This window comes from Microtus oregoni, unplaced genomic scaffold, assembly GCF_018167655.1.
Source record: "Microtus oregoni isolate MIOR12 unplaced genomic scaffold, Mior012 000003F_ref0000135, whole genome shotgun sequence".
Lineage (NCBI taxonomy): Eukaryota > Metazoa > Chordata > Mammalia > Rodentia > Cricetidae > Microtus > Microtus oregoni.
The window spans coordinates 66,265,857-66,283,583 of record NW_024543062.1 but is presented as its reverse complement, the minus strand read 5'-3'; the positions used below and the strand labels follow the sequence as shown (position 1 = coordinate 66,283,583).

Here is a 17,727-nt window from a genome sequence, read left to right as displayed (position 1 = left end):
AAGAAGAAGAAGAGGAAGAAGAAGGAGAAGGAGGAGGGGAGAAGGGGGAGGGGGAGGAGGAGAAGAAGGAGGAGGAGGAGGAGGAGGAGGAGGAGAAGGAGAAGAGCTAGAAGAAGTTCGAAGAAGCTCAAAGATGACTGGATAGCCATTGAAGTACACAGCCTGCTTGAGCCTGTGCCATCTGGCTCCGTGTGCCTACCAGACCACAGTTGATGGAGATGCCCTCCTTGGCCCGTTCGCCCGTGGCCCCTGTCCGCTTCAGCCGCTCGGAGCCAGCCAAATCCACAAAGTGAAACTTAGCAGTGAGAGTCTCATACTCAGTGCCAGTGGGGGCCGCTCCATCCGGAAGCCCAGTCACTGTCTCGTTCACCTGCAGCAGAATGTGACATCTGGCTCACCCAAGCCCTACTCCTGTTCCTCTGCTGGCCTTCCACCCCACAGCACCACCATCCGCAAGAGTGAGGGTAGGCTGCGCAGTACCAAGCCCGCATGCGTGCAGAGCACCTGAGATCAAACACTGTATTTGCACACACTATTGATGATCATTACTCCATTGCATAAATGGGTGAGAGGCTGAAGAGGAGGAAAAATTGAGTGGAAGAGGCAAGCCCCATCTCTGGAGTGCTAGCTTAGCCCAGTTAATCCATCCAGTCCCTGGGATACACCTAGAGCGTGTAGCTCCTGGGCCCCCAAGAGCACCTCACCAGGTCAGGCTGGGCACACACGCGCATCTGGCACAGGTGGATGGTGAAGATGGCATGGGACCGGGAGCTCTGAACGTTCATCTGGGTGCTGGCTGTGGTGCGTGACAGGGCGCCCTGCTTCAGGCACTGGATCAGCTGGGGACAGATGCAAAGGGAGGACTCAGGACCCACGTGCTGTAGGGCTCTGGCCTTTAAAGGTGCCCATGTATAAGGGTGCTCACCTCCTCCTGGGAGTTGATGAGACGAGACGTGACGCCTGTGGTGTAGATGCCACCGTTGGCATCCTCATGGATCTTGATGTTGGACCTGCGGTGGCGGGCATCAGGGTCACGGGTGCTATCAAATAGGTCAAGGATCTCTTCATTGTAGAGCTGTGATGGGGAGGAAATCATGGCTGGGCTCACATGGCCCATGCCTCCGAGCCCCAGGGGCTTTCTTGTGTTTATATACCATCTCAATTTGCTAAAGTGGAAACAAGCTCTGGAATTTAACTCACTGAACCCTGGTCCTCCTAGACAGTGCTAACCTGAGGCTCCCCATGCTGCTCTACTCCCCAAGGAACAGCATCCAGCAGCTCTCAGCTCCAGAGGGAGGCTGAGGCTAAGGACAGAGGGATGCAAGTCCTAGGGGTAAGGGATGGGGAAGACATGAGCCTGAATTGAGAGGATCTCATCATATCGTCAGTCTGGCAGAGATGGCACAAGGCTGTGATTTCAGATGAAGGAAGGCAAGGATCCAAGAGTCCAGGGAGATGGAAGCTCTGAGCACTGTGGTCCCTGAGGTAGACGTGATGACATCTTTGGATGGGGAAAGGATGGCTATGTGCCTTGCCCAATGCTCAGGAGCAGAGAGAGCAAGAAGGGGCACTGTGGGTCAGCCTTCTGTACCAGGTAGTCAGGTGTGGCCAGCCCATTCAGATGTCTCCTGAGGGGAGTGCTGTGATCGGAGCTGTGGGGAAAGGCTATGAGGTCAAAGGCCAGGGGCAGGAGCAGTCAGAGTGGGAGAAGGGCATTAGCCAATAGAGTCTGATAGAGCCAGAGAGCAGGGCACTGCAGCCCACGGACATCCGAGGCTTTGATGGCCTTAAAGGGCAAAAATATCCCACAGGAAGGGGAAGAGGAAACAGAAGGACAAGATGGTGGAGACGAGAGTGCCATGGTGTCTGTCTATCTTGTATTGGGTAGACACACTGCATCAGTTAACCCCTGGGGATTCACTCTCTGGCCTGATATTTACTAGTGTGTTCTTTGAAGTTCTCCATAGCAACAAGAAGAAAACAGAGAAAAAGCTCAATGATATACAGACAACAAGAAACACACACTCGTGTAAACAAACACCTATACATACATTCATACACACATGTGCACACTCGTGTACACACATGCATATTCATGAACACGTATGCAACCACACATGAGCACACATACATGCATATATACACAGATGGAACCCAAAGGACTAAAATACAGGTCCCTGCTGGGGAAAGCAGCAACCGTGGGTGCACAGGAAAGAGATACTGGGGCAGTATACAGGGACAAGTCTCAGCCCGGTCCATCCCTCCAAGGGCAAACGAAGTTCAGTTAAAGCCTCAAGGTTGGGAGAGGAGGGACAGGGTGGTTCTGAAGCCACCAAACACACCAGAGCAGGGTTTGTTGGTAGGGAAACTAGACGCTGAGAATCAGAACTGCCCAACCACATGTTTCAGAGGGGCCAGGTCGGGTTCCTATGAGAAATACCAAGGCGGATCACCTTCCTGGACCTTTCCCCTCATGAAGGTCATCTCCAGCTGGAATGACAGTCGACAGCACAGCCCAAATGTAAAAGAGCCCAGAGATGCCCTCATGCACTCCCCAAAGCTTGTGGCTTCACGGTTGAGGCTGATACCTCCCAAAACTGGAGGACTAGAAGGAAGGAAAGCCTCTGTCGGAGACCCTTCTGTACTGAGAGGCCACCGTGCATCTTAGTCCAAAAGATACAGGTAGGTGCTTGGAGGCAGAGGAAGGGCCTGGTGGGGCCAGAACACAGTGACAGACAGAGCAGGGCTCCCACCATGTTCCAGGTACAGGCTTCCATGCCAGACTCACTCATTCCTAGGAAGAGGTCAAACCCACTTTGCAGAAGTAGAGCAGAATGCTCACATGACCTGCCCTAGGGCAGGGCCAGAAACAGCCAGGGTCCATCTGAAGCAGAAAACACTTCAACTACCCCCAAGTGTTTCTCTAACCCTTGCTTAGATACTCCCAGCAGCAGGGAACTACCCTCTGTAGCTGCCTCCAGGGTTCCCTAGGCTCATTTCTCAGCATTGTTGGAGCCTCCAGCTTCCATGGCCTTAGGTTCCAACACAACTCCTTCCCGACCACCCTCCAAGGCCATAGTACCTCCAGGAATTGAGCGCTGACTTTGAAATCAGGCCCAGTGACGCCCTGCTCCCGTGCCCGCCGCTTGCGTTCCTCGATGCCCCTGAAGAGGTGTGCAATGGCCCTTGGGATGATGCCCTGCTCCTCTTCTGATGTCACTGTGTCAAAGCCGGTGCCCATAGTGTATGTCTTCCCAGCCCCTGTCTGCAAGGGCAAAGACAGAGAGCACATGGTGACCAGTGTCCTCTGGGGAACCAGCAAGCCTTGGCTTGGGCTCTTACCCATTACCTCCAGTCAAGTTGCCCCTTTTCAAACCCAGAGTCATACCCTACAGAATTCTCTGCTGAAAGCCCTGCCTCGGCTAACCAGCCATACACTCATAACTCAGACGCCAGACAAAATTGCACAACTGGGCCTTAACTGATTGCTCTCTGCTGGGCCTTTCCCCCCACTGGGTGGGGGGAGGGGAGACTGAGGTCGAAATGGCCACTGGTTGGGGCAGGGGTGGCTTACCTGTCCATAGGCCAGCACTGTGGCGTTATAGCCCTCAAAGCAGCCTTCGATGAGCTTGCTCACACAGGTTGAATAGATCTGCTCCTGCCAGGTGTCCAGGTCAAAGACAAAGTCATAGGTAAAGGCCTTGTCCTTCCCCAGCAGGACCTGGGGCTCCCCAGGGGTGACGGAGGTACAGATGTGACAGCCTTCAATCTTCTCCTTCGACAGCTGGGGTCTGATCCTGCACAGGGTGGAAAGAGCAGCTCGGTGAAGGCGACAGGCCCTCCTCTCGCATTACCAGCCATGTTTCTCCCAACCCCACAAGCCAGGAAAGGAAGCAAGGCTGGGAGCCCCAGGGAACACCTTCAGTAATGCATGAGTATCACCCAAACCAGCAGTTGCTAACATTGATTGAATGCTTGGTACTCTGAATGTATGTTTAGTATGTTCTATATAAATGAACTCATGTGTTTTTCATTGTGAACCAGCGAGGGATCTACTGATTTGCCTGATTGCCCATGGTACAACATTGGATCAGTCATTGAGACATTCTCAGCCTCTGTCTCAATGACTGACCCAAGGCTGTACAACAGAGAGTGAAGGGGCCAAACCTGGGTGAAGGCACCCCCTGCCTCCAGGGGCCTGGAAGTCAGTATCCCTCTTGCAAGATGACAGCTGGCCCATTCTGGAGAGATAAAGCTTAGGGACAAGGCTGGGGAGAGGGGGACAGGCCAGGTGGCTCCGTACAACTCTGGATCACATTCCTCTGGGCCAGAGTCAGGTTGGGAAGAAGGCCAGCACCTCTGCTGAGACCTGTGGAGGCTGCAAGGGTCTTCAGGGCAGCAGCCATCTCCAGAGGTGCTGGGGCCTAGTGGTACTCTTGGACACAAGTTCTGGTTCTTTCAGGAGTTGAGGGGCCAGACCAAACACAATCAGGGCAGCCTAGGTCAAGTGCAAAGTACCCTGTCAAGGCAATGAGAAGGGACACTGAGCCAGCTGCAGGGTGGGCCAACATCCCAAATTCTGGCTCAGGAGGGATCCCCATTTAGAGGGAGAGGTGGCACCAGTACTGAGCGGGGAGCTAGCCATTGGCAGAACTGTCTCCATCCAGCCTCCCCTCACTTCCTTTTCTAAGCTGCATCACCATGATGAGGTCCCCATGGCAACCAAGCCTGAGTCAGTAAGCATGCGCATGCAAGGACTGGCAGAAAGCACCCTTCAGATATCCTAGAGCAAGAGTGGGGGTAAGCTCTACTGCCATGGGTTCACCCAGCGGCCCTACCGACGGGCTGTACACTTACAATGAACTGCTTGTCAGGCCCCTCTCCCTATGCCAACATTTACCAGGAGAAGAAAGGAACAAGAGGGGCCAGGCCAGCACCCACTCACGGCCCAGAGGTGCCTAGCTACAGAGCCCAGGCCTCCAAGTCATCATCTTGTCCTTGTCCCAGTTGCCCCAACCACCAGGGACCCACTCAGAGCTATCAGCTGGGTAAGGAGCTCCCAAGCCTATGGCTGCTCTCCGCTGTGGATGAGTGGACTGGGGCGGGGCAGGTGTGGGAGGGGGGTCAGAGGGGAGTGGGCACTCAGGCAAGTCTCTACCCATATGTGGGAGTCTGGCTTTCCTCAGAAGTATTTTCTTTGAGGTATAAAAAGTCACTTTAGTGAGTGGCTCTCTCCAGAAAGAAATGGAAGCCCAAAGAAGTTCCCACCTTACATAACTGTTAAGAGCCATACCAAGATGAGAACCCAGCTGCCCAGCCTCTTACCTACTCACTGAAACTGGGTTCTGACAGAAAGGACAAAATTGATGCTTATATGTTCACTGCGGACCTCCAGACCAGAACCCCGCCTCCTCACCACTGCCCCCGACGTTAGGGCCAGCAGGCTCCGCCTACCTTGACTTCTACTTCTGCCCTAACCACGGTGACTGACACACACAGAGCTCACTGCCTGCAGGGCAAGGTCTATGAACTGACGCGTCTTAACTCTTGACCATACAACCCCAGGAGGTCATTACCGGTACCCTACGGACAGACAAGGAAACCCAATGGTGCCATTCCGACCAGACAGTGAGGAGCCATTCCAAGCCCAGGCAGGCTGAATTTACTAGCCCTTCCACAGTCCTGTAGTAGGGCTGGGAGAGTGGAGGGAAGCCTCAGACACCCCAGGAAAGCAGGGGCGGCTGTAGAGGGTGAGGCATGGCGTGGCATAGAAACGGGAGCTTTGGCTCCGTCCTGGGCCTGTGAAGCTAAGACCGGATGCTTCCTCCTAGGCACAGGGGTGCTCTTCGGTGAACTGAAGAAACATTGCGGGAGCCTTTGAGGACCCTCCAACCGTGTAGACAAGTATGAGTTCCGGAGATACCCTCCCTACCACGTGGCAGCCTGTGATGGGATTTCTGGATCCAGTTCAAATACCATTTAATTACTGAAGGCAGATGGCAATGCCGGCGATTGGAGAAGATTGAATCAACATCCCTGGAGACAGAGGGAGCAGGCCTGCGTCAGAGGCCTCCCAAGGTCTTCAGTAGCCAGCCGCCAGAGCATCCAAGGGCATGGCAAAGAAGAGTGGGGAGGAGAGCCGTCTGGGAGTGTGTACATAGGGTCAACGGGGGCTTTAGGTGCCAAGAGTTGTGGGGTCTCTCTGGGGTTCTATTTTTGGCCCAGCACATCTTGATATGAGGGATTCTGTATCAGAGAGCCATCTAGCCTCTTGCTAGCCTATTCAAAACATCAGGATGCAATTTGTGAGGTTCGCCCAGGGAAGTGTAATAAATAGGAGACAGGACATAGGCCCTGGGTGAGTCACTAATTCTCAGAACAACTGATCTGGAAGAGGGCAACTGTGTCAGTCTTATGGATAACAAGCGGCTGCAGGAGCAAGCAAAGAATGAAGATCTCACAGAGGCCTTCCCGCGTGTGGGTAGCGGACTAGCCAGCACCCACTACTCCCTTACCTTGGAGGTTTACAAACTAGGGTATCATCCCCACTTCCTAGCAGGAACCATGGCTCAGTCACTCAGGAAGAAGAAGGATGGCATTCAGCCTCTGCCCAGGCTGAAACCACAGGTGCTCCCCTACCTCCCTCGCGGCTTTCTTTCCCTAAACACTCCACCCCCACATTGCTAGAAACTTCCTCCCTCCTGCCACTGTCAGAGCTGGATAGAGCATGTGCACTCCAGCAGCACCAACCAGGGAACTGGGCTGCCCTGCCCTCAAGGGCACACGGTCCTGTGACAGCTGAGCTCATCTTCGGTGCCTGGTAGAGATTTTGAACCCTCAGCCCAATAGGCCAGAGACACGAGACTTTGTCCTGCCTCTACCCTCTCATGGTCTAAGCCTCAGCCTGCACTTGGATTATCTAGGTTTCTCAGTCTTAGCTTTTATTTTTTTTTTTAGATTTATTTGTTTATTATCTATATAGTGTTCTGCCTGAATGTATGCCCGTATGCCAGAGAGGGGACCTGATCTCATTCTGTATGTTTGTGAGCTACCATGTGGATGTGGGGAATTGAACTCAGGACCTCTGGAAGAGCAGTCAGTACTCTGAACCTTTGAGCCATCTCTCCAGCATCAGTTTTAGCTTTTTAAGAACTGCATCACCCTCCCCTCCAATAGCCTCTTCGATTGGTCCCACCCTGGATGATGTCACTTCTGCGGGTTGCTCTCAAAGTGGCAGTGATCTATGGAAGGAGAAGTTTCTCTTTATAGCTGGGGAGGAGGGGCACAGATGGCAATCACTCAAAGCTGAATTCTTCCCAGTGGCGTGGAAGGAGAGGTCGGGGGTCAATTGCCAGGTTCTTCCAAGTGTACCATGGTCCCTGTGAGCTACCAAGCAGGCCAGCACTAGCAAGAGGCAAGTGGGGGCATGCATCTTAAGCACAGAACATGAGAAGGCAAGAAAGACTCAGCTGATCAAGACGGACTATCTAGTGGTCTAGATATACCACGCCTAGGTATATTCCAGAAGGAATCAAAGACAGGAGACCACCATGTCAACACACCCATGTTTACTACAGATTTTTTCAGAATGGCCAAGTTGTGGGATGAGCCTAGGTGCTTATCAGGGCTTATCACTGGCTAAAGAAAATGTACATATATACAATGAAATACTATTCAGCCAGTAGGAAGAATGAAATCATGTCATTTGCAGAAAATGGACTAGAGAGCCTCTTACTAAGTTGGGCCAAGAAAACTCTAATCATGTTTTCTCTATAGATGTAGTACTTGAACTTAAAAATAAGACTTGAAGAGAAAAGAATGAGAGTCTAGCCGAATTCAGGAAGAAACTTCAAAGAATAAGAAGATTTCAAAGTACATGAGACAAATACATGAGAAAGGCATATTGAAACCCATCACTGTATGATTGGAATATATCCTAAAATAGAAAATTTGGGAGTGGAAAAATGCGACATTTAAAACAATTAAATTGGCATACTATGTATGACCTGCAGACCAGTTTCCTATTATCAATAAAGGCTCTCAGCCTAAAAATCCTGTGACATTTCTGCCAGGGACAGACAGTGTGAATCTCACAGCAGACCATCCCTCTATCCTTTTCTTCTCCCTGTAGAGAAGGAGGGCCCTGGGGCCCTCTCCGAAAGCCCTCCCACCCCCGCCGCCGCCCCGGAATCTCCCAGAACAGAGCCGGCCTATTCGCCATTTGGCAAATGGCAGGCAGGGCAGCCAAGGCTTTTCAGAGGCAGGATCTGGCACCGCGGCTGAGGTCGCCGTGCTTCCTCTGCTCAGAAACAAGCAGTGGCTGGCGTGATGTGGGCGACTGTCCCCACCCCCGCAGCGCTGAGCCGCAGCAGAGACTTAAAGGCGGGGACAAAGGCGGCGAGCTGGAGCCCAGGGCTGAGGGAAGAGCTGAGCTCAGCGGTTCCAGGGCTCTTCGGGAGCAGGACAGGGCGGAAGCAAAGGGCAGAGGACACGGCAGGGGAAAGGCCAGGGGATGCTGAGGGGCTGCCAAGGGCAAAACACACTCTCTGCAGAGGGTAATAACTGAGTGCATCCGGGCACATGTCTGGGACCCCACACCTAACCCCAAAGTTTAGAAGAAGAATCACCTCACGGCCTCTAATGACGTTATACAAAGTCAGCCAATGCCCCTCCTGGAAGCTCCGCCCAGTTATTGGGCTCCTAGAGGTTGGCTGGGCTTTGAAACTAGTCCCACCCACTCAGCTAGTGGCTAGGTATCCCCAGAGTTCCTAACCTACTCTCTCCCCAAGGCTTCAGCCGAGGCTTCCAAGGGTGCAGCTTTTTACACTTAAAAAGACTTTTCACTGATGAGAAATAACAGGTGACATAAAATAACCAAGAGCTATTCCGGGTTCAGAAGTTTAAATGAAAAGAAAATAACATTTATGTTTGTGTGTGTGTGCATGTATGCATGTGTGCAGGTGCATGAATGGCAGGCGCACACGTGAAGGCCGGAGGACGTCCATTGGAGTCTTTATTTCTTCCACTGTGGGGATGCTGGTGACTGAACTTATGTTATTGGACTTGGCAGCAAGCACTTTTACAGGCTGAGCTATCTCTCTGGTCCTCGGAAGCTTCTTAAAGATGATGATGAGGGGTTGGAGAGGCACTAGCTGCTGTTCCAGAGGAGCCGGGTTCGATTCCCAGCACCCTCATGGCAGCTCACAACTGTCTGTAACTCCAGTGCCAGGGGACTTGACACCATCATATCAATGTACATAAAATAAAGTTAAATAAAGATGATGATGACTCTGATCCCTGATGGCCTTTTTTTGTGGGGACATTACCTGGAACCTATTTCACCAAGTACTAAACTTCAGTTAAGGACTCCCACCTCGCTAGCTACAAGACAACGAGATGTCATCAGTCACTCCTACATGGTGGTCACAGTATGTCATTCAACTCATGGTGGGCTATTCTGTCCTCTCTATCCTGTCCCCTAGCTCAAGGTCATTTGGCTAATAAGAAACAAGGCTGCCTTTTCCACAGAGTTTGGGCAAATTAGCTTACATACTCTCTCACTTGTATGCACCTGAGGAACTTCTGAACAGAGACACTCTCTCCCCAGACCTACCCCCAAGGCTTTCAGAACCAGAGACCTGGACTAGAGTTACCTCTCAGATGGCCAAAATAATCAACATGCTGGATCCTTCTGAAGGAGTTCCACGGACTAAAAGCAAATCTGTCTTGTTATAATGAGGCCTTTCTAGATTCTTGAAAAGGAGCCCTTGGGGTCTGGTGGGGGGGACTCCAGAGGGACATAAAGGAGCCTATCACCCAGTCTCTGACTGTGCTTTAGTCAAGTTTGATTGACACCAAAGGCAGTTTAGGCCCACTGGCGCCCTCCTCATGCCCAGCCTGACTCCTCACGCCTAGCTCCAACCACGGGTGGCAGGGCGGAGTGGTGGCCCAGCTGCCGCTTATCATGGTGTGTGTTTGGCTCACATATGCCAGGGAAAGGAAAGGGAAGGGACTCAGAGGGGCCTCGTGGTCTCCAGTCTGCCCTTCACACAGAGTCACTAGGCTGTTCTCTGTGACCTGCCAAGGGCCAGCTCTTCCTCAGCAGTGACTGGGCAAGATCAAAGGGGAACTTAGCTACAGCTGGAGGGATTTAGATAAGCTAGCAAAAAGAACTTCCTGCCTATAGAGATTGTTAAATCCTGGAAAAGCAAGCCTGAGGGAATCAAGTCTTGGGGGCAGCAGCCTAGATGCCTTTCCCTGCTCCTCTCAGGACAGTCCTGAACATCTAGGAGAACCTAGGTGCCAGGTGCACTTCTGCACAGGAACACAGGCAATGTGTTGGGACAACACTGCGAAGCAGGAGACACACGAAACTCCGAAGGTGACATTTCACCAGTCCCACAGTCTATAATGATGCACGTGAAACTCAAAGCAGCCTTGTCCGTGCCCAATCCTGCTGCAGTCACCAGGCCACCCCTAGGCAGGGCCAGAGGGGTCAGGCTGGAGGAAAATGATCCCTTTAGAATCCCTGCTGATCCCACCAGCAGCTGCCTGCCTTCCTGCCTGCCACAAGGAAAGCATTTACCGCTTTGTAGCTAAGGAGACTGAGCTAGGACCATTTGTAGAAAGCAGGCCTCCTTCGTCCTCTGTAGCCCCCCCCCCCCTCCCAACACGCGCGCGCGCGCACACACACACACACACACACACACACACACACACACACCCCTCTCCTAGGCAGCCTGGCAACCTGCCAGCTCTGGGGAAGCCTGCTAGAAACAAAATCCTTGCTCTCTCAGGGGAGTCTGGCTTTCAGACGCTCAGGGGCTTTTAGCTGACTTAGCCTAGAGAAAGCATCTTCCCACGGGGGCTAGTCTTCTCTCCATCAGGGTGGCAAGACCTAATTCAGGATGCTGACTCTTTCGTAGAGGGAGGGAAAACCCAGCACTACTAGGGGCAGAGTCACCAGGACCCCATGAGAAACAGTAGATATCACTGTTTGCCTATGGGAACCTCCCCTGGCTTTTCATAGTCAACTCGAGTCCTCCTGTGGCAGTCCTCGGGGGAACAGACTGGGCTGGCTCTGCACCCCAAACAAGACGGCTTTGTATTGTGGGGTCAAAGGGCATGGGTTTATAAGACCCTGGTAGACTTGGTGAAAAGGTTCAGTCAACACTCTCTGCCTGACTTCTGCTTCTGAGATCACAGAGAAGGGGCATGACACCCCAAAGACTCCTTAGGAGGCACTGGGGTGTCTAGGGCTCCGACCCTACTTCCCTCCCCTCCAAAGGGCATGTCCTCAACTTTACCCTTTCAGTCCATCCTAGAGTCCTGGCCACTGAGTTCTGAGTCACACCCAGAGGTAAACAGGGGAGGATACCTGCTCTGAGACACCCGGGGAGAGCCGTGTTGTCCATGACCTCAGCCTCAGAGGCACACCCCAAGAGAACCAAAAGGCAGGCAGGCCTAGAAGCAGCAAGCCACAAGTGAGAGGTGTCAGAAGCCAGAGAGCAGGAGGCTGGGAGAAGGCTAGCCCCTGTCTGGGGGAGGTACCCCCACCTGGGATTGGCCAGCCAAGCTGCCAGGCTGTGATCAGCACCAGGCGCTTCCTGAGACAGGTCTCCTCTGTCTTTGGAGCCTGTGGAAAGGGCAAGCCCAAGTCAGGGAAGTGCCACTCAGCTGTGTTTCTCTGTCCCACTCCCATCCTTGGGCATCTGGTAGGGGTTTTCCATGACCTCCCAAGAGACAGGAGGCATTGCAGCATCAGGCTTAGCCCAGATCCTGAGCTGTGCCGGCATCTGCATCTGGTGGGGGGCAGCTCAGTAGGGGCTGGGCCCAGGGGACACTCCCCAGCTGAGGAATGCCAAGCAACAGGCAGCTGGCTGGCTGGAGGAGAGGGCTGTGAGCCCCGCCCCCCCCTCCCGCCTCTGGCCCTGTTGCCATTCCCTATTACAAATCTGTAGGCAGCTGGCTCTCTGATAGGATGCACCTCACTGAAATAGGTCAGCTCGGCCTAAAGAAAGGACAGGCAGCCTGCCCCACTGCCATGCTACCAAGGTAAACAGGCAAGAATGCAGGGACAGGGACCATAACATGCCCTCCTTCCCATACCATAGACAAGCTGGAGGTCAGAGAAGAGTCCACTCGAGACCAGGACGGGGCAGCCATTAGGCCACCACCTGCCCATGGTTGCGCAGTCCCTCGGAGTGCCCCCACCCCACGCAAATCTTCTCAGCTAAAGCAGCTGATTGGCAATTAGCTCCAGCTGTTCCAAGGTAGAGGCTTTCCTCAATGCCTAGGGACTGGATGGTTACCCTACAGAGGTTCTCAACCTATGGGTCACGACCCCAAAAAGACCATCATCAGAAAACACAGGTATTTACATTATGATTCATAGAAGCAGGAAGACTACAGTTATGAAGTAGGAATGAAAATGATTTTATGGTTGGGGGTCACCATGACTGCATTAGGTCACAGCGTTAGGAAGGTTGAGAACCTCTGCTAGAACTTCCTTGCCTGGAGAGTGACGTGGTGGCTCAGGCAAGAGACAGCCTCAGGGACCCAAGAAGAGGAGAACAGAAGCTTCTGGAACGCAAAAGAAGACAGCAGGGATTCGGGAGCTCAGGCCATGGTGGTGACAGGCAGCTATGCCCAGCAACCGCTAAGGCAAATTTGGAGCGATTCACCCTTGCCGCACATCTGCTCAGCATGGTGTGTATTTCCCACATCCCCTTTCACCACAACAAGGCAGGGCTGTGAAGCTTCTGAAGAAACTGAAGCCAGAGAGCACAGCACTCGGCGGGACGGAGAAGCGAGTTGGGGCAGACTAGGGACGTCTTGTAAGCATGTACTTGCAAAGGAGAGTGGGCAGAGCTCAGATCCAGTCTTTCCCACCCCTGCTCCCCTCTGCTGCTCCTGTAAGCAGCATCAATTCTTTGGTCACCTGAGCAGGACAGCACAGGCACAGTGCCCAGCACCGAGCAAAAATTTAAGCAATTATGGTGTTTAGTCACTGCCCCATGTCCACTAGAGCATATTTCTGCTTAAAAGAAAATGAATAAATGTAAATAAATTCATTTTTACTAAACAGATTATTATCACTTAAACTAAGAACCACCTCTTAAGGACACTGAGGGATTTTGTTTAAACATTTTACTCGTCTTCAGGGTACCAGGAGTCTTCCTGTATCTCAGTCACTGCAAGGGCATTGCGCCTCCTCCTTCACCCTAAGCACTTTTCCACACAAGGCGCAGACCAGAGTGAGCCAAGTATTCCTAGTCCACAGTGGCTAAAGATGAGGTCCAGAGAAGAGCGAAGGGGCTGCGTGACCCACCCAACCACCTGGTAGACAATTACATAAGCTAGGCCCTTTGCCCCCAGAACTATAAGAGTAAGGATGTCAGGCTTGGGTCACCCCAGTGGATTCCCTGGCCCCAGCCCCACTCCACCTCTGCTGTTTTCAAATGCTAAGATCCAATCAAGCAGGCAGGCTGGGTAGTGGAGGGGGCCGATTTCCGGGGCCTGCGGTTGCTACACTCCACTTCCTTGTGATGACAGAAGTACTGTTTTTGAAACAGGAGGCCACTACCAAGCTCCTCAGGTCTCCACACAGCCCATAGAGGGCCCAGTTCCCCAGATCTACAAATTAGGCAGCATGGGGCATGGCACTGAATGGCACTGCTTAGCTTTGGGACCCTGAAGGCACCACACGTGGAAGGACCCCACAACTTCTTCTGTCTTTACTCTCCTGGCCGCCTGACCAAGCCTTGATTAAAAATTTAGGCAGCCGTTGACTAAGATTTCAGAGACGCCTAATACTTGGGAAGTAGCAGCAGTGAGAAGTCCCAGAGAGGGGTAGGGGTGGAGTCTACCACTGCCCGCTGGGTCCCTCAGTAGCCTTAAGGGCCGGTTGTGGGGCTAGCCAAGGCACCTCCCCCTCCCCAGCACACTAAAGGAAGGAAGCTCAGCTGAGACCGTCAAAGATAAGGGGAAGGGGCTAGGCAATACCAAGGACTCTCCTTAGGGTGCGGCCCAGAGCTGGGGGCTTAAATGAATTTACCATGTGACTTGGTTTCCATCCCCAATTTAACTATGTCAACTTGCATTTCTTGGCTGCTCCCCCTTGCTTATGCCTCTGTTTTTGCAGCGTGGTGCTTACAGCTCCGCCTCCTCCCTCTCTGACGTCACTGCTTACCCTTCTCCTCCCCCACCCTCACCCCAGGTAAAGACCTTTAGAGAACAGGGATTAATGGCTAAAAGGATCACAGGCAGATGGAGGGAGTCTCCAGCGTGAGGTTGACTGGCCTGGATTCAGGGCACACGTGTCTGACTCCACCTAGCAGGGGAGACCACAGTGTGAGGATCTGGGGGCTGCTCACACCTGGCCCTCTTCCCCACATCTTCAAAGTTCCCTCTCTGACTCTAGGAGTCCAGGCCTCCAAGCAGCACTTTGTACTTAGGCAACTCCAACCCAGTTACAAGCCAAGAGCTCCAGGGTCCCCTTTTAACATCCCAGGGCCTCGCTTTCCCCAACACACTCCTGGTCAACCCTGTCTTGCTTGCTCCCAAGGCCAGATCCCACACGTGATTTTCATGGGAATTTACAAAGATGAGGAAGGACTTCCGGGAAGTCAGAAAGAGCTGGCTTTGCTAGCAGCTGCTAGGAAACTTACGGTAGTGGCTATGTCTAGGCAATCCCACATCTTTGCTCCTTCTCACAAATGTGCCCAAACTGGACTGTAGCCCCAAACCCAGTCCCTTCAGTGACACCAGTGATTTCTGAATGTGGGACGTATAAAGAGATCCTAAACCACGGAGAATTCCCCCTAAAGCACATCACTGGCACCTTCTGCTCCCTTTCCCAGCCCAGTCCCACCCTCAGCTCTCTGATTAGAACCTGGGTCCTGTCCAGGCATTGTCTGCTTTGAAGGGCCAGCTGCCCGTGGAGGTCCAGCGTGTGCCGGGCTGGCTGGTCAAGAGTCAGAGGGCAGATGATGAGTGGGCGGAGTTCTCACCTTCCTGGAGCCCTCGGAAAGGCTGTGGTCAATTGCCGCACAACTTCATCTACACAGGTGACCCCAGCTGGGAAAAGCATCCCAAAGACCCGGGTGCAGAGGGCAGGCACCATCAAGGTCCCAGGAACCTCCTGATGGTGGTCGTGGGAAGGGAACACTAGCTTCTCCCTGACTGTGTAGACTGGTGCCCATGCCCCTGGGCTCTTGAAGTAGGAACTCCTTATTTTACCATGTCAGACCCAGACTGGGGAGTCTAAATCGAGGGGGTAAGGCCTTTGTTTGGCCCTCTCCTGCAAAATGGAGTCTAAAGGAAAGCCCCCACGGATAGCGCACCCCACCTCCTGCCCTGTCAGTTCTGGTTCATACTGGTTGAGGGTTAGGGAACCGTTTTCTTTTTATGGTGGGTAGCTCGCCTCGCCTCGGCTGCAGTAAATGCCATATTTACGCGTCTCACTCCCACCCCCACCAGGCGCTTCCCTCGACCTCCAAGGGTCCCCGCTGCAAAGTCAGCCTCAGTAGCAGCCTGGCTCCGCCCCACCAGCCCACCAGGCACCTGCAGGGCTCCTCTTTGTCTCAGGCTGTTCGGTGCCAGAACGAGAGTGCACAAGTGATGGTCTAAGTGCTGTAGGAGATGCTGGACCGGAGGCCCTCCACCTCCCTCCCTCAGACCCGGAGCTATACGCTGACCCAGTGCCTTCTCTCTGGGTTGCACAGAGTTGGTCTGGCGGCTGGAGGCACCTGCTCTAAATGAAGCAGGAAGAGGGAACCTATTCTATCGCTTTCTCTGATCTTGTCTAGGAGCAGCTTCCCAGGATCCCTGGAATCTGGGTCATCTCTAACCCCGGGGATCTGGAGATGGGTCTCAGAGACCCACCCTAGGCCTTGACTACTCCCCCGTCCCATTCTTCAAGACTGGAACAGAGACGTGTGCTCCTCTGGACATGCCTGAGTTGGTGACCAGCTCCTACATCGGCACTCTCTCAGTATGTCCTCAAAGAGAAGACCCCAGAACCAAATCAAGGGAGCTGGTGAACAGCATCTCCACGCAGCACAAAGAACACAGATGGTTCAACTTTGTAGCATTTTCTGCCCCTGCACCTGTGTGCAAAAGGACCCACTCAGTCACAGTCCTTCCCCCTAATGTCTGCCCGATCACTTCTAGTACCTGCAGGCATTGGAAATGGCACTCCAGATAAACCTGGGGGCCCTCTCCCTTCTCAGTGTCACCTATGTGCCTGCTGTGGATGTAGCATTTGGGTCGTGCCACCCCTTTCATCCCTTCGGGGTAGTCCCTCAGATACACCTTTCCCTCCCTCCCCTAGCTCCATCTCCTTTTGGGGCAGGACCAGCAGGGTTCTCTCCAAAAGCCATTGGCACCCTGTGGAAGGCCGAGGCACCATTCCAACCCTTTCATGGGTACCACAACCGATCTTTGTCTGTAGTACCCGCTCCCAGGATGGTGAGCTGGATCAAGAGCAGAGAACTAGCTAACTAGGGTAGATGGGGGGAGGGGGGAGTTCCCTCCTATACCCCAGAATGAGACAGCAGCCTCATGGGGAGGCGAAGAGGAAACACACAGACGCTCCGGCCTGGGCCAGAGCTGGGTGTGAAATACCGGATTTCCTTGTTTATTCGATTTTCTGATCATTAAGGGCTCCCAAGAGGGGCCAGAAATTACCACCCAAACAAAGCCACCCTCCATCAGTCCGCAGGGCCGCTGCTCCCCTGAGGCAGCCGGGCCAGCGAGCGTCGGCCCCTCCTCCTGGACTGCGGGCTCCAGATCGAGCGGTGCCCGCGCCCCCCGCCCCGAGTCCACGCGAGACAAAGCCCGAGCCCCCCTCCTCGCACGCCCCTTCACCGCCATCGGCGCTCACCTGACGGCCACTTTGACGCAGCAGTCGCCCTGGCCAGCCATGGTCCTCTGGCACTAGGGTCTGGGCGCGGATCAGGGGTGGGGGTCCGGGGGCCACTGCTCCGGGCAGCGGCTGCGGCTGCAGGAGGCGGAGGCACGGACACTGCTAGCGAAAGCGACCTCGCAGGCTGGAGGTGACATGCTCGCAGGAGGCGGCGAGGGGCTCACCCGCGGCCGGCCCCACGGGGCTGGTCCCGCGCGTCTCCTCCAGCCATCGCGCGGCGGCGTTGAGCTGGCTGACAGCGGGCGGGTGAGACCCGCAGCTCCCTACAGCGCGGCACACGCGCGCACACACCTCCCACCCTGGCCGCCACCTCCCGCCGCAGCGCGAACAAAGGGGGCGGGGGCCGAGCCGCTCCAGGACCCACCCCCAGCCCCTCAGAGCCGCACAGGGCTCCGCCCCTCCCTGGAGCCGCCAATAGAAGGTCCCAACGAGCAGCAGAGGCGGGACTTGAGACTTTAAAGGGACCTCTTGGCTCGCGTCCACCGGGTTGCTGGGAGGGGCTGGTAGGATTGGACGGTTTAGGGGTGAAGGCGGGAGTGGCATGATGTACTCGTCCTGGAACTTGACCATTCGGGAACCTCGGCCCTTGAATTCGTGGTACCTCAGCCTCATTGGCACCTTCCTTTCCTAAATGGGGAACGGGACTCAAAGAGGAACAGCCCAAGGTCATACAGCGAATCTGTGGCTTGGAGTGGGTAAGAACCCTAGCCTCCGGGCAGTGTGCTGCACCTCAGAGCGTCCCACAGTGATTAGCAACTCGCCATTTGAAAAAACCAGGAAAGTATCCCTTCTGCATTTAT

At 54.0% G+C, this 17,727-nt stretch overlaps 1 protein-coding gene across 8 annotated transcripts in view; it reads right to left on the bottom strand.

Moving 5' to 3' along the window:
• Positions 1-17,232, bottom strand: part of Kif21b (kinesin family member 21B) — a 47,226-nt gene extending 29,994 nt beyond the window's left edge. For all 8 annotated transcript variants that reach the window (XR_005974015.1, XR_005974017.1, XR_005974019.1 and 5 more), the window contains exons 1-6: positions 16,886-17,232; positions 3,575-3,797; positions 3,083-3,265; positions 926-1,075; positions 705-839; positions 200-370 (exon numbers count right to left, since the gene is read on the bottom strand). Coding sequence is in view for 3 of the 8 variants with exons in the window: in XM_041647997.1 (XP_041503931.1) it covers positions 200-370; positions 705-839; positions 926-1,075; positions 3,083-3,265; positions 3,575-3,797; positions 16,886-16,926 (903 nt within the window). In the remaining 5 variants the exon portion in view is untranslated. The remainder of the gene's footprint in view (positions 1-199; positions 371-704; positions 840-925; positions 1,076-3,082; positions 3,266-3,574; positions 3,798-16,885) is intronic.
• Positions 17,233-17,727: the final 495 nt, after the last annotated feature.